The sequence below is a fragment of the Marmota marmota genome, unplaced genomic scaffold (genome assembly GCF_001458135.2).
Source record: "Marmota marmota marmota unplaced genomic scaffold, marMar, whole genome shotgun sequence".
Lineage (NCBI taxonomy): Eukaryota > Metazoa > Chordata > Mammalia > Rodentia > Sciuridae > Marmota > Marmota marmota.
Genome location: NW_026000026.1, coordinates 89,595,511 through 89,620,224, shown reverse-complemented (window position 1 = coordinate 89,620,224; position 24,714 = coordinate 89,595,511). Strand labels below are relative to the sequence as shown.

General features: G+C 33.6%; 1 protein-coding gene across 3 annotated transcripts in view; it reads left to right on the top strand.

Moving 5' to 3' along the window:
* The window catches only part of Srfbp1 (serum response factor binding protein 1), a 66,794-nt gene that overhangs the window by 4,249 nt on the left and 37,831 nt on the right, over positions 1-24,714 (top strand). The window contains exons 2-4 of one of the 3 annotated variants that reach the window (XM_048811854.1): positions 11,407-11,517; positions 17,830-17,918; positions 18,665-18,737. In XM_048811854.1, coding sequence (XP_048667811.1) covers positions 11,512-11,517; positions 17,830-17,918; positions 18,665-18,737 — 168 coding nt within the window. In that variant the 5' untranslated portion in view covers positions 11,407-11,511. The remainder of the gene's footprint in view (positions 1-11,406; positions 11,518-17,829; positions 17,919-18,664; positions 18,738-24,714) is intronic. The other 2 variants (XM_015486803.2, XM_048811855.1) reach the window with 2 other exon arrangements.

Genomic DNA, 24,714 nt, shown 5'->3' with positions numbered 1-24,714 from the left:
TTTTTTTTTTTTTTTTTTTTTTTTTTTTTTTTTTTTTTTTTGGTATCTGCTGCTGGCCCTTTGAGACATGGGCCGTGCTGGGTTGATCTTACCAGTAGTCTCTAGAGAGAAAAGAGATCTTGGCTGAATGGGCCACTTACAGGTATAAGCCTATCTAAGAGAAACATGTTTTACTGTAATACAATCTAAATTTTGAATGTTTTTTCTGGATTATTATATAATTTTGCAGTTGAAGCTGGTCTGTCAGGGGTAAAGTATATGGAAGAGTTTCTGTATGTACAGTCATTTATGCAGTTGCATGATAAGGGGTCTGAACAATCAGGAACTAAGTTGAAGATGCCAGATGGTGTGTGAGGATAGCAGGATACCAGAAGAAAAGGTTAAAGCGACATTGCCAGCACTGTTTTGTTCAGCTGGCCCCAGGCAGATCTGCGACTGCAGATCATCTAATTGTTTGTTCAAGGACACTAACCCTAAGATGGGGTGAAAAAATATCCCCCAAAACCTATCTGGGCTGTAGAAAAATGGGCAAAGAGAACTTGGCCTCTGCCCTGCTATTCATCCCCTTTTGCCCATGGAGGATAGAGGCTGCTGGTCACAAAGGATGTGGCAGTAGGTTCCAGTACTGTTAATTTATGACTTGGGGCAGGAATAGTCTCCTTTTTTAAGATCTGACAGGACACCCCATTTGGACAGGGGATATCCATCAATGGGGCAAAGCAATTCTTGCTATAACAGTATCCCATCAAAGCAAAAAACAAAAAGAAGAAGAAACAAAATATACTTGGAAAAAAAGCTCAAATTCACTAATTCTAATCTTTTCATTTTTTTTCCATCACCACTGTTGTCCTTATCCAGATTATGTCTACAACCAGAATTACTGTACTATTTCCACAGCTAGTTAACTTGACTCTTATCAGACTTCAGTCTGATCTCGTACTGCAGTTTGAGTGCTGTCTTTAGAACACATCACATCCACTCCCTTGCTTAAAACTCAGTAGGTTGCTTTTGATAAAGGCTAACCCAAATGAGGGCAATCTCTTCACTTTCTCTTATATACCTCTTCCTTGAAGTATCTGTACTTTAACTGCACAGACTTTTCTGTGCTACCTCTTATACCCCTCTACAGGTTCTCTGCACATGCTGATCATCTTATCTGAAACTGTTTTTCTTCTCATTAGTCTTATTTCATTTATTTCTTTTGCAGGGAAATTGTTCTTGGTTTTCATTTACCCCTTTTATAATTTCTCATACCATCATTTCTTTGCAGTGTGTGCAATACTTTGTGTGCGTGTGTGTGTGTGTCTATATGAAAGATTTTATATCCCTTCCACCTGGCTTTAAATTCTTAGTCATCATCATATCCTCAGTACCTATTTTGTTGAATTAGTCTTAATATCTCTTGGGAATTTGATGATGTATTTCCAAGGATCTGTAACTACCTGAAACTATATGTAAATTTGTTGTTTCTATGGGAAAAAGAATCCAAAGGTTTTATCAAATGTTGAAAGGCTTATAAATCTCTTATCTTGGATATACTAGTAATCATAGCTGTGATTTGTTTTTTAGGAATCCTTGTTTCATAATTTTTAATCTATTTTTTTCTTTTAAAAAGTTATGTGACAAACTAATTTTATAATACATTAAATTTCCCAAGTGTCTTTTATGTAAATTAAAGCCTACCTGCAAAGGCACTAATTATATTTTAACTTCTAGTGTCAACTACTCTTAATAATTCTATTGTTATAAAAAATTTCAAGGACAAAATTGAATTTATAATTCACTCCAGATTCTTAAAATACATATATTCTGGAAAAGTAAAAATTTACTTTTACCTTTTTATATCACTTTGTAGCATCACTTTGTACTGTATAATATGATTATTTATTGAATGTTTTGTCTTCCTCAGTACTTTATATGGATTTCAAAAAGAGAATATTTGGGGATGTGGTTGTAGCTCAGTGGTAAAGCATTTGCCTAGCATGTGTGAGGCACTGGGTTCGATTTTCAGCACCACATATAAATAAATAAAATAAAGGTCCGTGGATAACTAAAAAATATATTTTAAAAAAAGAATATTTAACTGTTTTGTTATACCAACTTCCCTAACATCTAGTATAGGACTAATCTACAGGTAATATATGTTGGAAAAATTAAAATACGTCAGCACAATTAATATTGACTTAATGTTCAAATGAGGGGAAAATACTCTAAATGTTGACTTTTTTTCCCCCCTGAAGAACTATAGAAGGAAGGATGCACAATCAAAAACAACAGTGCTGTAGCATTTAATAAGTAAAGAATTTGCAAGCTAGATGGGATTAATTCTATTCATCTGTTTCTTTGGCCCATCTCAGAATTAGGCAGTGAAATGATTTGGTGTAGTATTTTAATTTCATAGGAGTATCACTGGCCTTTGTAGAAAACTGTCATTATTTTATTCTTTGATAGAAAATTACCAATATACTCATTAGAAAATTCCTTGCCATTTCTTATAGTAATTTTACTTTTATTAATGATTTTATTTGCTGTGATTTAAATTGCCTGAGGTCAACTGTACACCAGAAAATATTAAATGTAAAATTCGTGAAATAAATACTTTCTAAATTTTAAATATGAGTAGAGTGATGAAATTTTGTGCTGAATTGCCTAGGCTACATACTACCCCATGTGGCCCTTTTGGTCATTAGATTGTTACAGTATCACACTGGGTGTGTTCAAATAACCCTTGTTTTACTAAGTAGTAGCCATAAAGTTCAACATTTTTACGTGTTGTTATAATTGTTCTACTTTATTATTAGTTATTTTCATATTCTCTTACTGGGTCTGATTTATAAATCAAAATGAATACAGACTTATCATAGGTAGCTACATGTAGAAGAAATATTGTCCACAGTTTCACAAATCCTCTGCAGGTCTTGGAACATATACCCCTTTAATGTGAGTGGAGGCATATGAACTTAGAAACTAAAATGACAAAAAAGAAAATGATGTTTGTGAAAGATAAGAATTTAAAGAACCCTTTTTATATATTTTTCTAAAGTTACAAAACTCATATGTTGTAATTGGATACATAGCACTTTTAAAAAATTTATTCTGAAGTAGTAAATGAGAGTCTATCCATAAGAAGAGAATCAGATTGTGCTTGGTTGTTAAATAATTCTGGTAAATTTGGCTAGGTGGCAGTACATGCTCAATAATGGTTAAGTTACAATTACTAAGTTTAGTTTTATATATATATATATATATATATATATATATATATATATATATATATATATATATTTGCTTATCAGAAATAAAAAGTATAATTCAACAATGTTATCAGTCCAAATGGCCAGATTAAAATCCTCTTCCTAAAACTATAATAAATTTTGTTAAATATGAAATACTTTAAACATGAAAAATATTAAAATAAATGCCCTTATAATCCAATTGCTGAATTTAGTAGTTATTAGTATTAAGCTGTCTTAATGTTTAATTCCACTCACCTTTTATACTTGAGAAATAATTATTATTCTTTTGGTGTATGTTTTAATCTATACATTTTATAATTTTGTAACAGTTATCTGTACTTAGTATACAGTACGGTGTACTTTCAAACTTTGTGATAATTGTCCTACATAAATGTGGTATCATGTACATCATTCTGTAAGTTTCTTTTTTCACAAAACACATTATTTTTAAAGTTTATACATGACAATACATCCAGATTTCTAGCATTAACTTAAAATACTATTTTGCTGTATGCTTTTATATAATATTTTATCTCTTAGGGCAACATTTTTAAGAATATTACAGTGAAAAATCCTGCTAACCTTTTCCTATAGTTGGATGTATGTCTTCTAGATAGATTAATAGAAGTAGGATTTTTGCTAAGTATTGCCAAATTTTCCATTAGGAGGAAAATATAGTTTGCATTTCTACCAAATGCATGACAGTGACTATTTCCTCACAGCCTCATAAACAATATGCATTGCCATTAAAAAAAAAAAAAACTGCCAGTCTGATACATGAGTAATGGGTAACCAGAAGTTTTAATGCATTCTAATACACATAGCTATACTCAGATTTTCCTAACTAATATGAGTTTTTGTTACAGGTTAACCAAATACATAATGTAGTTAGTACATCACCAGTAGAAGCTTACCTGTTGATTGGATAGCAAATGGCAAGCCGAGAGACAGTGCAAAGGACTTAAATTTGCATATGGACCAATCTGCTGACAACTTCATATGTTAGAAACTCAGTATCATTGTCACTCCAAAATTAACACTCATTCTCTCAAAAGCATATTTACAGTAAACTTAAGCTTATGAGACTCTGTAAATGAGAAAGCTAATTTATTTTTTAAAAATATCTAATGAAAATAGTAATACATTGTAAAACATTATTTTCCTGACTACAGAACATCATCAGCTGGATGTGCTTGTTGAAGTGTAGAACTACACTACAGAAGGGGGTTTTGGTGCATGATTAAGCCATGATGCAACTATTCTACTAATTGAGTTACTACATGACATATTGGATTTTTTTAAGCCTCATAACTAGAGAATTCTTTGGAATTTCCTTGAGTTCAGCATTGCCATGTTTTGACTCTTCATAGTTCCTTTTCTTGCATTTCAATTGACTTTTTATTTTTGCTTTTAGTATCGGGGATTGAACTCATAGGTTCAGAGCTACATCCCCAGACTTTTATTTTATTTATTTATTTATTAATGATACAGAATCTCCCTAAATTGCTGAGGCAGACCTCAAACTTTGGATCTTAAGCCTAATGCGTCAGCTTCCCAAATCACTGGGATCACAGGCAAGCACCACCATGCCCAACTTTGAATTGACTTTTTAAATTAAAAAGTCAATTAATTAATTAAAAATTAATTAAGTTTTTAATTCTAATTTGTTATATATGACAGCGGAATGCATTACAGTTCATATTACAGTTCATATTAGAGCACAATTTTTCATATCTCTGGTTGTTTTTACAAAGTATATTCACACCATTTGTGTCTTCATACATGTACTTTGGATAATGATGTCCATCTCATCCCACCATCATTTCTAACCCCATGCCCCCTGCCTTCCCCCAAACTTCTTAGCCCTATCTAGAGTTTGTTTATTCCTCTCATGCTCCTCCTCCCTACCCCACTATGAATCAGCCTTCTAATATCAGAGAAAACATTTGGCATTTGGGTTTTTGGAATTGGCTAAGGTCTCTTACTATTATCTTATCCAACTCCATCCATTTACCTGCAAATGCCATGATTATATTCTCTTTTTTTGCTCAGTAATATTCCATTGTGTACATATACCACATTTTTTTAATCCATTAATCTACTTAAGGGCATCTAGGTTGGTTCCATTATTTAGCTATTGTGAATTGTTCTGCTATAAACATTGATGTCATGATTGTGTCCCTGTAGTATGCTGTTTTTAAGTCTTTGGGGTATAGAATAAGGAGAGGGATAGCTGGATCAAACCGTGGTTCCATTTCCGGTTTTCCAACGAATCTCCATATTGCTTTCCATATTGGCTGCACCAATTTACAGTCCCACCAGCAATGTATGAGTGTGCCTTTTCCCCCACATCCTCGCCAACACTTATTGTTTATATTCTTAATAGCTGCCATTCTGAATGGAGTGAAATGAAATCTTAGAGTAGTTTTGATTTGCATTTCTCTAATTGCTAGAGATGATGAACGTTTTTTTGCTATATTTGTTAATTGACTGTATATTATCTTCTAAGAAGTGTCTGCTCAGGTCCCTGGCCTATTTATTGATTGGATTATTTGGGTTTTTGGTGTTTAGCTTTTTAAATTTTTTATCTCTAGAGGTTGGTGCTCTATCTGATGTGTGAGGGGTAAAAATTTGCTCCCAAGTTGTATGCGCTGTGTTCACCTCACTGATTGTTTCTTTTTCTGAGAGGAAACTTTTGAGTTTGAATCCATCCCATTTATTGATTCTTGATTTTAATTCTTGCAGCAGAGGAGTCTTTTTAAGGAACTTGGGGCCTAATCCCACATGATGGAGATTGGGGCCTACTTTTTCTTCTATTACACACAGATTTTCTGGTTTAATTCCTAGGTCCTTGATCCACTTTGGGTTGAGTTTTGTGCATGGTGAGAGATAGGGGTTTAATTTCATTGTGTTGCATATGGATTTACAGTTTTCCCAGCGCCATTTGTTGAAGAGGCTGTCTTTTTTCCAATGTATATTTTTGGTTCCTTTATCTAGTATAAGATGATTGTAATTATGTGGGTTAATCTCTGTGTCCTCTTTTCTGTACCATTGGTCTACCAGTTTGTTTTGATGCCAATACTACGCCTTTTTTTTTTTTTTTATTGTGGGTTGTTCAAAACATTACAAATTTCTTGACATATTCCACACTTTGATTCAAGTGGGNAAGGTAGATCTTTCCATCTTCTAAGGTCTTCTTTAATTTCTTTAGGGTTCTGAAAACATTGTATAGGTCTTTCACCTCTTTCATTAAATTGATTCCCAAGTATTGTATTTTATTTATTTATTTATTTTTTTTGGAGGCTATTGTAGGGTAGTTTTCCTCATTTCCCTGTAAATTCTACTACGCCTTTTTTGATATTGCTGTGTAGTATAGTTTAAGGTCTGCTATACTGAGATGCCATCTGCTTCACTCTCCTTGCTAAGGATTGCTTTAGCTGTTCTCAGTCTCTTATTTTTCCAGATGAATTTTATGATTGCTTTTTCTATTTCTATGAGGAATGTCATTGGGATTTTGAGTGGACTTTCATTAAATTTGTATAGTGCATTAAATTTGTATAGTGCTGTAGTATGGTCATTTTGACAATATTAATTCTGCCTATGTAAGAGCAAGGTAGATCTTTCCATCTTCTAAGGTCTTCTTTAATTTCTTTAGGGTTCTGAAAACATTGTATAGGTCTTTCACCTCTTTCATTAAATTGATTCCCAAGTATTGTATTTTATTTATTTATTTATTTTTTTTGGAGGCTATTGTAGGGTAGTTTTCCTCATTTCCCTGTCAGAGGATTTGTCACTGATATACAGAAATGCCTTTGATTTATGGTGTTGATTTTATATCCTGCTAATTTGCTGAATTCATTTACTAGTTATAGAAGTTTTCTGGTGGCACTTTTTGGGTCTTCTAGGTATAGAATCATATCATCTACAAATAGTGCCAATTTGAGTTCTTCTTTTCCTATCTGTGTCCCTTTAATTTCTTTTGTCTAATTGCTCTCGGCAATGTTTCAAGAACTATGTTAAATAGAAGTGGTAAAAGAGGGCATTCCTGTCTTGTTCCAGTTTTTAGAAGGAGTGCCTTCAATTTTTCTCCATTTAAAATGGGAATGTTGGCCTGGGGCTTAGCACAGATAGCCTTTATTTACTATGTTGAGATATGTTTCTGTTATCCCTAATTTTTCTAGTGTTTTGAACATGAAGGGGTACTTTATTTGGTTGAATGCTTTTTAATGATCATATGATTCTTATCTTTGAGTTTATTGATGTGATGAATTACATTTATTGATTTCCATGTGTTGAACCAACCTTGCATCCCTGGGATGAATACTACTTGATAATGGTACACTATCTTTTTGATAATGTTTTATATTTGATTTGCCAGAATTTTACTGAGAATGTTCTTTAGAGATATGGATCTTCTTCCAGCATCTTTTAGCTTTCAGGGTCTGAAGTTTTCATTCTTTGAAGTATCTTTGCCAGGTTTTGGAATCATGGTGATATTGGCCTCATGGTATGGATTTGGAAGTGCTCCCTCTTTTTCTATTTCCTGAAATTAAATTGAAGAGTATTGGTGTTAGTTCTTCTTTAAAGGTCTTGTAGAACTTGGCTGTGTATCCATCCAGTCCTGGGCTTTTCTTGGTTGGCAGGCTTCTGATGGTGGTTTCTATATCATCATTTGATATTGGTCTGTTTAAATTATGTATATCATACTGATTCAGTTTGGGAAATCATATGACTTAAGAAATTTGTCAATGCCTTCAATATTTTCTATTTTATTGGAGTACAAGTTTTCAGAATTATTTCTAATTATCTTCTGTATTTCTGAAGTGTCTGTCATGATATTACCTTTTTCATCACATGTTAGTAATTTGAGTTTTATCTCTCCTTATCTTCGTTAGCGTAGGTAAGGATCTGTCAGATTTATTTATTGTTTTCAAAGAACCAACTTTTTGTCCTTTTTTTCATTTGTTTCAATTTCATTGATTTTTAGCTCCAATTTTAATTATTTTCTGCCTTTTGATGTTGATTTTTTTTTCTTTTTCTAGGACTTTGAGATGTAATGTTAAGTAACTTTTTCTTCTTTTAAGGAATGAACTCCATGCAATGAACTCTCCTGTTAGTACTACCTTCATAGTGTCCCAGAGATTTCAATATGTTGTATCTGTGTTCTCATTCACCTCTAAAAATTTTTAAATCTCCTCCTGGATGTCTTTTGCAACTCATTGTTCATTCAGTAGCATATTATTTAGTCTGCAGGTGTTGAGTAGCTTTTATTTTTTAATTTTTTAATTTATCGTTGATTTCTAATTTTATTCCATTATGATCTGTTAAAATGCAGGGTAGTATCTCTACTTTTTTATATTTGCTAAGAGTTCTTTGTGGCATATGGTCTATTTTAGAGAAGAATCCATGTGCTGCTGAGAAGAAAACATATTTTCTTGTTGAAGGATGAAATATTCTATCTATGTCATTGAAGTCTAAGTTATTGATTGTATTGTTTAGTCCTGTAGTTTCTTTGTTCAGCTTTTGTTTGGAAGATCCATCCAGTGGTGAGAGAGGTGTGTTAAAGTCACCCAAGAATATTGTGTTGTGGTCAATTTGACTGTTGAACTTGTAGAATTTGTTTGATGAACATAGATGCTCTATTATTTGGGGCATAAATATTTATAATTGTTATGTCTTGTTGGTGTATGGTTCCCTTGAGCAGTATGAAATATCCTTCTTTATCCCTTTTGATTAACTTTAGCTTGAAGTCTACTTTATTTCATATGAGGATGAAAACCCCTGTTTGCTTCCACACAGCATGTGAGTGTTATGATTTTTCCCAGCCTTTCACCTTCAGTCAGTGGATGTGTTTTCCTATCACATGAGTCTCCTGGAGGCAGCATATTGTTGGTTCTTTTTTTTTTTTAATCCAGTGTGCTATGTCTTTTGGTGAGTTTAAGCCATTGACATTCAAGGTTATTATTGAGACATGATTTGTATTCCCCACTGTTTTTGTTTACTCTTGTTATTTAACTTGACTTGGTTTCTCCTTTGATTATTATTATTATTTTTTAAGTATAATACCTTCCTCTGCTGATTTTCATTGTTGTTTTTCGTTGCCTCTTCATGGGGTATTTTGCCAAGGGTATTTTGTAGTGCTGGTTTTCTAGCTGTAAATTCTTTTAATTTTTGTTTATCATGGAAGGTTTTTATTTCATCATCAAATCTAAAGCTTAATTTTGCTGGATGAAGATTGTTGGTTGGCATCCATTTTCTTTCAGAGCTTGATAGATGTTGCTCCAGGATCTTCTGGCTTTCAGGGTCTGGGTTAAAAGATCTGCAGTTACCCTAATTGGTTTCCCCCTGTATGTAATCTGATTCTTTTTTCTTGTGGCTTTTAATATTCTCTCTTTATTCTTTATATTGGGCATTTTCATTATAATGTGCCTCAGTGTGGATCTGTTGGGATTTTGTACATTTGGTGTCCTGTAAAGGTGCTTGAATTTGGTTTTCCAATTGATTCTTTATGTTTGGAAAGTTTTCTGATATTTTTTCTTTGAATAGACTGTTCATTCTTTTGGTTTGGAACTCTATGCCTTTCCTCTAGCCCAGTAACTCTTAAATGTGGTCTTTTTATGCTATCCCATATTTCTTTAATGTTCTGCTCATGGTTTTTTTACCGTTTTCACTGTGTGGTCTACATTCTTTTCAAGATTATATATTTTGTCTTCATTATATCCTCTCTTCTGAGTGGTCTACTCTATTGGTGATGCCTTCAATTGTTTCTTTCATTTCAAGGATTTTTATTTTTTGTTTGTTTGTTTAAGAACCTCTATCTCCCTACTGAAGTAATCTTTTGCTTCTTGTATTTGTTTATGATGCTCTTTGTTGAAATGATTTTTTGCTGCTTGTATTTGCTCTCTTATATCATCCTTTAATTCACAGAACATTTTAATCATGTACATCCTGAACTCCTCTATCATCTCTTCTGCTGTGATAACCATGGATTCTAATAATGTGGTATCTTGATTTGTTTGGGGCACTTTCTTCACTTGTCTTTTCATGTTTCTCATATGTCTTTCCTTCTAGTGCTGTGGATCCAAGGCATCATTTTTACCCTATAGGCTTATAGTGCTCCTGTAGGGTTCCAATACCTCTCTTTTGTGGGGAAGGACAATGTTAACAGATCCAATATAAACAATTACCACCTATAAACAATTAATTGCTATTTAGACATTTACAATTTGGTCACAGTGTACAGAAATGTTGAATTTGATTATTATCTATAATATAATCAGTAGGTTTGTAAAAGGGTTTACAGTTTCTGAAGGTGGACAATAACTGGGGGTGAGGTGTAGGATAATATGCTGAGGAGGCAGGATGTGAGATATAGAGTTAGTATATCTTAGGAAGTGTGAAAGAGAAATCTAATGAAGAGAGTTAGTAGCAGGAGAATAGACAGGATGTAATTTTGGGTAGACAAGTATGTTGGAAGACAGTAGAGTAAATAAAACAAACACATATATGTAATAAGAAATAAAAGATGTTAAAATAGTAAAAATTAGAGGGAAAATGAAAGAAGAGGAAAAAAAAAACAAAACAGCATATACAACACAACTATAATATGCTATTCAGATGTCCCAGTCCTCAAATCCTAATTCATGCAAAGTACTTGGTTTCACCTATGTTGGAGATGTGATGGCGGGAAAATAGAGGGGAGAAGAAAAAGAGAAGGAAAAAAAATCTCAAAGGAAGAAACCAGGATTGTTACTGTTTGCATTGGAAATCAGTATCTGTCCTGCTTCCCTTCTCATCCAATAGGTGTGTTGTCTATTGTTATCTGGTATCTCCACCCTCAAGGATGGTAAAGGTAACCAGGGTGGGAAGGTTAGTCCTGGTGCAGGGCACCTGGAAGTAAGGTGTAGCACCTGCGAGTCCCTGTAGGGAGACTGCACCTCAAGTGTCACTTTTTGGGTCCGCTCATATGACTTGAGTGCCCAGTCTTATCTCCCTATCTTGCCTGAATATTTCCCAGTTCCTGGTATCTCTGTTACCTCCAAACTGTTGCACTCTCTCCCTCTCCCTTACTAGTTCCCAATTAAGGGACCTCTCTCACCTGGGCTCTCCTGGGCGGCACCCTGGTAGCACTATGCACCGGTCCCACCGAGAGCTGTTTTGTTTTGGGCAGTCACTGTGCTGGGTCTCTAGGAAGAGGAGGATTTGGAAACCTGGCCAGCTGGAGTTCCAATCTGGGAGCTGCCCCTACCAGAGATGGCGAGGAAGGTGACCAAAGATGGAGGTGAGCCATTTCCAGCGCCAGGGTATCAGTTTGGGTGTGGGGAGTCAGCTGATGGCATTGTCCAATGTGTTCAGAGATGAGCTTTGTTGTGTGCAGTGTTACTGCTTTGGGCTGTCTTCAGAGCTTGTAGGATGTCCCCAGGTGCAGGCAGACTACTACCGTACTATAGGGGAATATGGCAGGAGCTGCCGAATTACAAGATGGAGGCAACCAGAGGAGCCCCACGTTTGTAGATGGGGGTCCACAGGGGAGTGGCAGCGTTCCTGTGGGTGGGTAGGGACTGTGTGTCCTGTGAGGGAGTGGAGCAGCCTCTGGGAGTTCTGTGCAGGTGCTGATGCAGTGATCCTGCTAAGGCCCTTGCCAGCCCTACGTGGGCTAATAGTCGGGAGCTGGGCTTCGGAGCCTGGGTCGTGCTCTAATGCCGAGGCCTGGAGCCCTGCATGGGGGCACAGCACTGGTGATTTCTACACCAGAGCAGCTGTGTAGGGGTCCTCTATCTCAGAGCAGCAGTATTCCCACTAGTTGAGATCCAGGTCATGGAGCGACTGCCTCCCTCTGGCCTGCCATCTTGGATTAATTGACTTTTTATTCTGCTCATGTGGTCATTTTCCAGCAGGCATATTAAAGTTTCCACTTTGTTTATGATCATATTTTTGTACTGTTTAACCAAAAATTGATCCAGGCTACCCTAATTTTAGGTTTTACCAGATTAGCTCTGAGGGCATCTATATGCGTAAGTTCCAAGTGCTATATCACCATTAGCAATGTACATTCTGTAATGTAAGTTTTAAGTCATTTTCTTCTGATCTGATAGATTATCTAAAGTGCATGCTCTTGTTGTTGGACATTCCTCAGTGCAATTTATCAGTCTTGGTGATAGCCTACAGATTTTTTTCTTCTTTGTCTCTCTCTAAACACTTACCTTTCATTTTTCTTTGATTTTGTTTTTTTCTTTACAGCATATTTCATTTCCATCACTATGTCTCTATTTTCTCCTTGCTCATTTTATTCCTTTTTCCTTTCCAAACAACACCGTAATTTTTTCATCATTCTAACAGATACTTCCGCTTGCTTTTGGCCAGAGAATTTGCCAAGTGTGCTGCTCTTAAGCAGTGTACTGGCCTTCTGGCATGGTTGGGTATTCTAGGCGTGCCTGCTGACTTCTGGGTTCTGTCAACCAACTTCATAGTTCCTAGGTGATAAATAAGTTGGCAAGCTTTAAAAGCCTAACTCAAAAGGCCATTACTCATCAGTTTTGCTAAAGTAAAGCTGCATTTGGAGTGGGCACTTGTGAAAGAAATAAAACTTTGATTCCGTTTTTATATAAAGTAAATATACTTATTTCTTATACACTAAACTTTGCAAATTTCTCTACAAGAATACAAGTACTAAGAAAGTGAGGTTAGGAAACATTTTTTTTGTGTGTGATGTATTGGCATGAAACTACATATATTAAGCATTCTCATTGCTTTTAGAATTTCCTTATCTAGAAATGACAAACATAGTACTTCTTAAATTGGAATTTTAAAATTGGAGACTAGCTTTCCCATGACTGGAATGTAACCAAGGATCAACTCTGCAACTGCAGTTTTCAGAGTTTGGTTAACAGTAGTTAGTAAACGACATATCATCATCTTAACCACCTCCAAAATTCAGCAGTTAGAAACATTTTTTACTATGTTTTAACACATAACTATCACTTATTAATTTATTTTATAGATGACATTTTTTAAAAAGAATATTAAAAACTCTTGTAGTTCACCTTAAGAAATGCAGCATTTCTTTGATTCATTTAAACCTTGTCTAAAATGCTTTTCATTTATGTAAAATGTGATTTTTTTTTAACTAAATAGATCTAACGTTGAAAAAACATTTCCCGCATATATTTAAGGGAAAGCAAGTCTGATTAACAGTGTGTTCTTTTAATATATTATGTATTTGAAACAGTAAATGACAGATGAGTATTTTATTTAACAAATATTATTGAACATACATTATATGCCATACGCTATTTTAAGTATTAAGATGCATTGTTGAATTAAACCAGATACTTGACTTTCATGGAATATATAATCTGAGAGGTGAAGACACATTAAACATAATAAGATTAAAAGAAAAATATTAAGGGTCATGATAAGTTCTAGGGGTCTGGGTATTCCTAAGTTCTGTTATGGGGAATTTTTTACCCTCTCAGGGGAGCCAGAAAAGTGCCCTCAAAAATGACATGTTAGGACAGATCATGATAAACAGATGTTAAACTAATCTAGAAAGAGATCTTTCCTCCTCTTGAGGAAAGGGTAGATGTAAAAGCTTTGTGGTAATGTGAGCATGATGTGGACAAGGAACTAAAAGAATACCCTTATGTCCATGCTAAGATCAATTGGAAACTACTGAAGAGAGTTTCAAGTGTGACATATCTATGTTAATTAATTTTATTCTGACTACATTATGTATAAGTGACCAGAGAAGGGCAAGAATTGGTGTACAGTAACTCAGATAAGATTGCCAAGAGGCCAAATATGGAAAAAAACCAAAAAGATGGTACAGTTTGGAAGATCATTAGGAGATAAAGTAAATAGGACTTAATTGTAGATTCTTTGTGCAGAGTTTGGGAAGGATACCTATAATGAACCTTAGGTTTATCATTAAAAGGGTTTCCTGGCTGGGCTCCATGGTACATGCCTATAATCCCAGCAGCTTGAAAGGCTAAGGCAGGAGGATCATGAGTTCAAAGCCATCCTCAGTAAAAGGGAGTCACTAAGCAACTCAGTGAGACCCTGTCTCTAAATAAAATACAAAATAGGGCTAGGGATGTGGCTCAGTGGTTGAGCGCCCCTGAGTTCAATCCCTGGTACCAAAAAAAAAAAAAAAAAAGCAGGGGAGATTTCTATCTCTGAAATAATGAAAGACCATGAAAGGATCCAGTTAAGGATAAAGACATGGGCTTCATTGTGAATTTCAGCTGATTTGGGAATGCTCAAAAAAGAAGTATCAAGCAAGCCAGTTGCACATTTGGGTTTGGAGCTAAATGGGGAGATTATATCTGAAGGTAAAAATTTTGGCATCACCTTTGTAGCAAATTAAACCAATATTCAGATGTAGAATCACATGTTAATGGCATGAAAAAAAAAAAAAGGAATTGGTCTAGAACTGTCCCTTGAAGTTATTAACATTTCATAGTTGGGTAGAACTGGTTAAGTCTTCAAAGAAGACCAAGGTGGTATGGCTAGACAGGAAGGAGGAAAACCAGAAGAGATTTCTGTCATGGAAACCAAGAGGAGAATATTCCAAAGAAGGAGGAAGTGGCCAAGAATATCAAATACTTTTGAGATTTCAAGAGAAATGGAGTCTAAAAACTCCTTGTTGGATTTTAGGATTTTTGGAAGTGTCCTAAACGGACTGAGGAGAATAAATATCATACTGAACTTGTGTGGCTTTCAGAAATGGAATTGGTGAGTTTGGACATTTCCTAGAAGCTTAACTCTACTAGCAATTAGAGAAAGGGTGGTCCTGGTGAACTAGGCACTGAGAAGTCTTTGTCTTATTAAAGGGGCAGTCCTTCAGTAGTTCTTTTTTGATGAAAATGATGCAGTCAACTTTAAAAAAAAAAAACAAAAAAACATTAGAATACAAATCCACTGAGAGGAGAAGAATGGCAGTGCTAGAGTAGATCAATAATCCCTAGAATAAAGGTTCTAGGAGGACAGAAGAGGATAGTCTCCAGAAGTAGTTAAAAGTTTAACCTCACATATGTTTTGGGCTTATATTGTAACTTGACTAATAAAGGAGAGTGGTAATATAAGTAAGTGCTTATTCATAGTAATAGAAAGATGATGATTTCCAAATGATGTTTATTTTCTCTGAACTTGAAAGAGGAGAGCAAAGAGACCAGAGGTTTTAGGAGAGAGGTTTAAAACAGACAATATTTAAAATAGTTTTATAGTGAACTGACCAGAAAAAAAAATTCAATGAGATAAGTAGGAAAGATAAAGGTCAATTTGAGGTTAGTTATGATAAATTTGTGGTAGATAGAATGGTGCATGTGAGGTCATGAAGAACTCAGAATGTTGTTTTCATTCAAGATTTATTTGCCAGGGAAACAAACGTTTAAGGTATTGGCAAATGTATGTAGATCATTTACCTAGATTGGATAATAAAGCAGAAAAATTAAAAAGGATTAATCATTGAAAAGAAAGTTTAAGGGTTTGTGAACCAGTGGTCCTAATAAATTCAAGATGGTTCTGGTAGGTGGAGTTGAACAAGCAAAGTAATAGCAAAAGTTCTGATCACATTGTGACCTGAATTAGTGATTCTAGAAGTGGCCATGGAAGTAGGTGGCTGAGGTGGAATAGATTAGGTCATGAGAAAAGGAAAGGTCAAAAAATGAGGATGTGATACTGATAGGAAAAATATCTGGTATGTTACCTGGAATAATGGCAAAACAGTATGGAAAGAAGTTGTGAGTTGGTTACAGTTATCTTCAAAGACAAGGAATGGGGCCAAAGGTGGGGTGATATTAATTGGAAGACTAAGAGAAGGTGTCATAGCTAGATTCAAGTGCCTTGAAAAAACAGGGTGATGTTGATCTTGTTATTTTTGTAAGAAGAATTTGAAGAGTTGAATATTTTAGACAGTCTTGCAAGGGGTAGAAAACAATATTTAAATATTATATTGCAAGGTTTCTGCCTAATGGGAACTTATAGTCTAGAAAAAAGACATCTGTCTGAGCAAATATTGACAGTACAGTGAGATGGATGATTTAATAACAGAACCTATAAAGTATACAAGGACTGTAGGGATGGGGACGTTATCGCTTAACTAAAGAAGTTATTAAAGGAATCACAGCAAAGACTATACTGGAATTGAATTTTATGTAGTTCTAAAATTAAAAAAGGGAAGACCATTTCAGGAGAAATTATAAGATGTGTGGATGTGTGACTCACTCTCTCTCTCTCTTTTTTTTTTTTTTTGTATTAGGGGATTGAACCAGGGGCGCTTAACTGAACTGCATCCCCCTTTTCTTTTTTATTTTGAGACAGGGTCTTGCTAAGGATCTCACTAAGATGTTGAGGCTGCCTTTGAACTCCCAGTTTTCTTGCTGCTCAGCCTCCTGAGCTGCTGGGATTACAGGCATATGCCACCCCCCCTGGATAGATGTGACTCTTAAACTCAGTAATAACATGCTACTATACTGAATATTGTACTATTATAAAACGTTCTTCATGACTAGAATATTTCATGTCTTTGAACTATCATTCTGTTATCATTCTCTATTGGGATGACTTAAAGTATGTATCTCTTTGTGTATGTATGTGCCTACTCAAAACATACCTTTGTGTTTAGGGGATTTCTTTTAGAATTATGCTTGAAATAATGTATTACTAAAGAATAAGAACAAAAGATACCTTCTAAATATTAAAATAAAATTATTTTCATGTTTGCTTTTGCTAATTCAAAGTTATTAAATCAGTTTCCTACCACTAATTTTTTTAATGTATTACATATTTAAAATTTATTTTTATTGGATCATTATAATTGTACCCAGTAGTGGGATTCATTATGCCATATTTGTACATACACATAATTTGATCAGCCTTGTCCCCTGATAGTTTCCCTTTCCTTCTCCTATTTCCTCTCCCTGATTTGCTTAGTCTACTAATCTCCCTTCTATTTTTATTCTTATTATCATGATTTTAATTAGTGCATTATAATTATATCTATATAAATGGAATTCATGGCAATATTTTTATACATGGACAGTTCATAATTTAGTAGATTTCATTTCTCAGTATTATCCCGTGTAATTCTCCTCCCTCCTTCTTAATACCTTTACTCTTTTGGTCTTCCTTCTGCTTTTATGAGATCCCTTTTTTTTGTTGTTCTTTCTTTTTATGAGAGAAAATACTCAACCCTTCACTTTCTAAGTCTGGCTTATTTCACATAGTGATTTTCTCTAGTTTTGCTTTAAACCACAAGAATATAAAGATGATTAATATTACAGTCTCTGATCTCAGAGAACTCATGATCTATTATGTTCCAAGCCCTAGAAGATATAAGTGTGATATTAAAATTGTAATTTCTGAGAATATTCTGCCTTCTTAAAAATTCATACTTTGTGTTCTCTTAAGCCCTCACACACATTTTTAGACTATTTATTCTTTCACTATTTATGGAAGAAATGTGAATTAATCAAACTTTGAATATAGTTAGATAAAAATTTGGTTAAAGTGGTGAAGTTTATAGTATTAAGATTTAAAGTATGTTTGTTCCAGATTAAGGGTCTTTTTAATTTTTTTACTTTATTTCTCAAAGGTTGTGAAGATGAGAAAAGAAGTGAAGAGAATCCGAGTTTTGGTTATCCGAAAACTTGTCAGGAGTGTTGGCAGACTGAAATCAAAAAAGTTAGTCATTTGAAATGATGATCTTATGCCTAATAAAATGTCAAAATTTGTTTTTATTTGATGTTTACAAACTTGAGGGTGAAATGTAGAGAAATAATTAAATATCTTACTCATTTATCACTGTTTTATTTGTAGAGATATGACTGAGATAGAATGTGTTGTGTCAGCATGTCCTTCTGTGGTTTGGACCATATTTGCTTAAGACATAGGATGAATTCTTCTGATTTTTTTTTTTTAATTCTCCTTTTAGACATCAGAATGGAATTCTTTAGAGTTATTATGTGTTTTATGTTATTAGAAGTCATTTTAAGAAGTTGAAAAAGTTTTAAAAATCTAGAAATACTGTAGAGTAGTTATGAAGATTGTATATCACTTTTTTCTTGAATGTTAAGTAATTTGGAATCTTTTGTTCCTCTTGGAAGTATTTATTATCTTACTGTTATACCATGTAATTTTTTTAAAAAAGAGACTATTTTGTATTTTCTGTATCACTAATGTTAGTTACAAAGTATTTTATGGGCAAACATTAATGTAACACAAGGACAATGCTTCTTTTGCCTGTTTTAAATACTTTATTTATAATATTCGGGTATATGTTGGGAGAAAGAAGAGGTAGTAGAATAGAAGATAGAGTGTTTGTCATTTAGAGATTTAATATGCTTTTCTTAAAGAAATTAAAATACTTTCCATTATGGTACATCATGAAAATTTATACTTCCTCTGGTTACAAGTTATATTTTTTGCAGGGGTACTAAAGATGCACTATTAAAAAACCAAAGACGGGCACAGCGATTACTCGAAGAAATCCATGCCATGAAGGTAAGGACTTGTGGGTATAGGTGTGTTTCTGTGTCTCCTATCAACCTACATTTTCTATATGTGTAATATTAATTTATTTTAATATTCCTCAGGGCTTATTTATATGGGTCTGTTTGTGAAGCATATAGAACATTTAGAAAATTATATGTTTAATCTTGTGTTTTCCATGTTTTTTTTTTTTCTGAATTTTTAAAGTGCTAGATTAATATAAGTCAAAACTACCAGACTAAACTAATGTATGCTTAATAATGTCTCATGAGTGAGGGCTTAATTTTTAGTGTCACTTAAAGCACATAATCTAAATTGAGTTCTAGAATTAAAATGTTCATGGTCTGGGCTGGGGATGTGGCTCAAGTGGTAGCGCGCCCGCCTAGCATGCACGAGGCACTGGGTTCGATCCTCGACACCACATAAAAATAAAATAAAGATCTTGTGTCTACCTAAAAAAAAAAAAAAACTAAAAAATAAATATTAAAAAAATTATAAAAAAATGTTCATGGTCTTTGGGAATGTGGATGGTGATATTGGTGGCTGACATCATGCCTTGCCTTTTGCCAACTCAATAAATTTTTTATGTGGTACTGTTAGCATTTTATTCAGTTCTGTAGTAACTTAAAATAAAATTACTGTTAGTCCAACATGATTCATTTTTTTTTTTCAGCCAGACTCTTCACTAGCATAATTTTTAGGTCTTCTTCATGCTCTTAATTTATAGAAACTTTCATTTCCCAAATGACATACCATTAAATGTCTGGGAGACTGTTTTATTGCAGAACTTAAAAAACAACATTTGGTACTAGCAATTATCTTAATTACAGGGTAATTTTGTATGTATGTTACTGTTATAATTTGGTATGACTTCCAAGTTTGAGTTAGATAAAAGCAAGAGAATTCTCTAACAGTATTTTAATTGAGCTAGATCATCAAAGCTTCTCACCCTTTCTTCCTTTTAAAAGGATGGTAAAGTGTTGCGTAGGATAAAGTTATACAGTTAATCTGAATTAAAACAGGTTTTGGAAGTACTTTTCAGTGTGAATGTGGTTATTTCTATTATTTACCCCTTACTCCCTATAGGAAATTCATGTAATTCATTTTATATATATATTTTTTCTTTCTCAAAGTAATAATCCCCTTTTATGTAGTCATTTGGGGGCAGGGGGATATTGTATTTGACTTCTAATTATTTGTTTTCACTTTGTGAATCATTCAGCCTTTTTTTTTTTTTTTTTTGGTACATCTTTTTTTTTCCATAATACTCCTAAAACAAAAAAATATTTGGAGATTTTTGAGGATAGTGCTAAGATAGGATGTGATAAAGTAGCTCTGTCTTCCACTTTCTCTTAAACAAGGTGCTACTAAATTATATTGCCTACCTAAGTTTTTCCCTGTAGTATCTTTCATTTTGTAGTCCTAAATTACTCAGTTTTTAATCTACTATATGATTTTATTTTGTGGTGGAAAACAAACAATAAATATTATTAAGTTTATATGCAGAGTGTGAAGAGTTTGAGAACAAAAAGATTTCTCATTAATCATAAGAATACTTCCCTTTTATAACTCTCAATAATTAATTTGATTTAGTTCATTAGAAAGGAAAGTTGTCCTACTTGATCTTTATGTAAAGCTTGTTTTTTTGTTATTCTTAAGTTTCATCAGCAGAGGAAATCACACCCAGTGTTAAAAGTTCATTTATTTACAAGGTTTTTATGTCACTATCATAGGTTGTTTTTCTATTTTGCCCTCAGATGTAAGACCACTCTGAACTTGTTGACCCTGTAGAAAGCTAAATTCATAGCCAGTATGTTCTTTTAAAGACATAAAATGTATAGTATGTATACTCCATTAGCTTGTGGCAGGGGGTTGGGTGGTCTGGGTTGGCTAATCTAACTTTAGCTTATTTTGTAATGTTCTCTAAACACTGAATTAAATTTAAATATGAAAAGCAGAATAAAAGTAGCACCAGAAAGACTATAGGTTTGCTTTTCTTGTCAAATTTCATTATGAATGGTACATTTAGAAAATTGGTCTTTTCTAAAAGAAGCAAATACATTTAGAATTTTTCTTAATTGAAAGGCACTTCTTAATTTTCTAAGGAAGTATTTTTCTATGTGAATATCACAGAAATAGTCACAAAACATTAAATTCACAGTCTCTATTAAATTTGCCGGAAAACCTCTACTTACTCATTTTTCCAGAGAAATTTTTTTCTTGGCTCATACACGACTAGATTTTTATAGTCTTATTCATGACATACTGTCCTATACTTGCTTTCTATGATAACAGGGTATTTTGTTACAAGATGACATCCTCATGAAGAAAACCCAATATGTTTTTAGAAATGGGAGTTTGTTTTTTCTAGCCAAGAAAAAAAAATGAATGACCTGATCTTTATGATGCTATAAAATCATAGGTTCTAATTTTATAGACTATCATGTATGAATCCCAAGTCTTTGATGCCTAATATTATGCATACTTTTAACTTTATTACCAACATAAAAACTGACATCTGAAACAGTTTCTTTTTCTTTGGGAGCTAAAGTTAGCTTATCAACACTTACAAATCCCTAAGTTATTTAGTTGAAAAAGTAGATGATGAAATTAAGCCATAAAATGACATTTCAAACAGTGTAAGAAGTCACTTATTCAATAATAAAGGCAATAAGTAGCATTTACGAAGCTTTTATTATGTGTCTAACATGACATTGTGTTTTACATTCTCTGTCTCACGAGTTAGATATCATTATTATACTATTCTTACAGAAAAAGAATCCGAAGCTTAGAAAAAGTAACTCTCCCAGGGTCAAATGGGAGTTAACCACCTTACTGCATCAGTAAGATGGGAATTTCCTGAAAAATATCTACACTCACTCTCCTAAAGATTGGATGAGATAATTTAATGACATGATATGATACCTTCTTAAAAAAAAAAAAGGCCCAAAGATGTGACTTATGTTTCAGATCCTTTAATTCTTCGTAACTAAGATTACACAGTTACCTTTATCTGTTGTTGTTGTTGGTTTTTTTTTAGATTCTGAGTCTGTTGCTTCTCCCTATGTTGAGAATTCTTGTACATTGAGAACTTGTGTATTCTTCTGTGAGACTGTTCTGCCTGCTGCCTAACGTCTCTATTTTAAAACTATTTTTCCCTTTGTTTTAATCTTATGCGCTCAGCTTGATTATTAAAACCACCTTTTATACTTCCATCAGCTTTTCAGATCAATCTACTTCATGCTTCTTTTTTGAGGGGGTGTAATTAGTGGATCACAAATAAGAAAAATACCATAGGTTTTGATTGGTAGAAGTTTTATGTAAAATCATATATTATTTAGATTTTTCTGATATTTCAAGTTATGCATTTTTAAAAATCAGTGATCTTTTTCTTTTTGCTTTCTGTAATTTCACATACTCTGTTTTTGGTGTTTTTTCCCCCACACTGTGCTTAAAATGAAATTCTTCATAGGGTAAAAGATACATTTTTTTTTAAGTATTTTGTTAATTATATGTATCAATTACCATTTAGTTCACTTACACTACTAAAGTAATCATATTAAAAGTATCATTAATCTTGACTATATTTTGACAGTTTTGTCTTTTATTTGTTAGCCATTTCAAAGAATCCTGTTATTAAATCAGACTTGTTAGTAAAGTTGAATTCTAAATAAGATTTCTAAGAGTTTCAAGGATATAAACAATCAAAAGTTACAAGTGAAGCAAAGAGTGATTGGGGTTATGCATAGCTTGCTACCTGCTTCATGCTAAGTTTGGATTTCTCATCAGTCTGTCTACTTTCATTAACTTTCTAGTACCTTATTGCAGAGCTTTGTTTTTGTAAGCCCAGGTTTTATGGTGGTTTTCAGGATTGGGGGTAGGGGGCAATTAACCATATTATCTGTTAGTCTCTTGTTCTGACATAACAATTTAAAATTTTATATTTAGGAAGATGAAGTTGTTTAAGTAAAAGAAACTTAAGAAAGTGTAGCCAGAGAAGGACAAAGAACCCAAAAGGGTATGGTATTTAGAAAAACAGTGAAGAAACTTTGAGGAAGGGAGTGTTGAATTAGGTGTATTTTCAAAATTAATACTATCATTTTATTCAAAATATTTACTTATTATTAGATTGTGGTGATAAGTTTGTTAGGTAGAAGTTTCTGTATGGTCTGAGTTGCTTCACAGAACTGTGCTCACATAACTAAAGTGCTTTTTATTCTTGCTCATATGTTCTAAGTAGGTCAGGCATGCTTTTCTTCCTTTTAGCCCCCAAATCCTGTTTCTTATCTGTAAAACAATTTAATTAAACCTTAAGTTGTTTCCTGAGTCATATTTTCTTCCTTCAGGTCTGTAACCTGAAAACTACACACAGTGGTCCAAATATGGAAGAGGTGTAGTATTTTTTTATTTTTTATTTTTTTTTGCTTTTCATTTACTTTCTGTACTCTTCAAGCATACCCACATCAGGGCCCTTTCTAGCCACAGGATCTATAACAGTTAGTAGTATGACCCCTAAGTTTCTTTCATAATTATGCCCTTTTTACTTAGATCATTTCCCTCTAATTCTTTATGGAAACTAGTAATAAATAATTTCTTGAAACCTACTGATCACTTTAAAGGTCCCAAAAAATACATTCAGCTCAGGATAGTGTTTTCACTGAGAGGTAACAAATAATGTACTTCTCCATGAGGTTAGGTAGTATAGGTTCCAGTAAGAATGTCTCCATCTGCGTGATTATTTAATCTTTTCATTTAGTTCTCCTTATCCCGTCACATTTTCTCTAACTTCCTTTTTCTCCCTTTGTTTGCTTTTGTCTTGATACAGTTACTGATAATCTTTTTTGAGGGACACTTGCTAAGTAGATAACTTAGATTATGGATAATTTGTAAGAATGTACACCATGAAATTTAATGACTGTTGTATTCATGTGAATCAGAATACCTATTATTGAAACAAACGTTGGTGCGTGGACAGGCAGTCTTATTCACCATTTCTGGGCTTTAAAAGGGATGTACCCTTTTTCAGACAGAACAACATATGTTAAAATTATTGACTGAACATTTCCACTTTTACAAATATATACTACAAAATGCTTCTTAATTCAGGTTCTTACTCTTAACTTCCTGCCCCATCTCACCTCTTCAAATCATGTTCTGTACTAAAATCAGTGACTCTAGTTAAAATGCAAATCTAAATGGGGTTTTCCCCCACCTTGCATACAAGACCCTTTGTAATCTCTGCTTTAGCTATCTCTCTGCTGCTTTTCTGTCTTCTACCTACTCTATACTTTTTATACCAGCTATGTGGAATCTCAATCATAGGAATCTCTTTCATGTCTCCTTGACTGTTATCAGATTTTTTAAACATAATATTTCTCTCCCACCAGAAACAATACTTACTCATCCTTCAATACCTAGTTCTTCACATATCTAGCTCTAAGAAACTTTCTCCAGCACCTCCACTCTCTCTCCAAAAGAACTATTAACCACCCATTCTACATAACCCTTCATATTTCTGCTATGTGGTCTGCTTTCATGCCATTCCTACAACTTATAACTTATTAAGATAATGAATTATTTTACTCAAGTTTATTGTCCCAATACCTGGTAATGTGTCTGATACATGGTGGATGCTACATGTCTAGCTGACTGAGTGACTTTTAATGCAAAATTTTTTTTAACTGTGTCGGTATGTTTATAATGGTGAGGTTATTTTCCATCTCTAGACTTAAGTAGAATATTGTTGAACTGTTACTAATGGTACATAAGAAAGGTTTTGTTTTCATATTTTTAATGTTAAGTACCAGAAACAGCACACTAAAAATTCTCTAAATTTTACAGTCACCTAAGCCAGTGCCCTAAGGCCAAGTAATTTCTAATTTAATTTTTTACAAGGCAGAACTTTTCCTTGCTTCTTAAAGTAGAGCAAGATGCTCTGGTTTAATAGCCCTCTGTACTCTACTTGTGACCTTTGAAAGGATAAACAGGA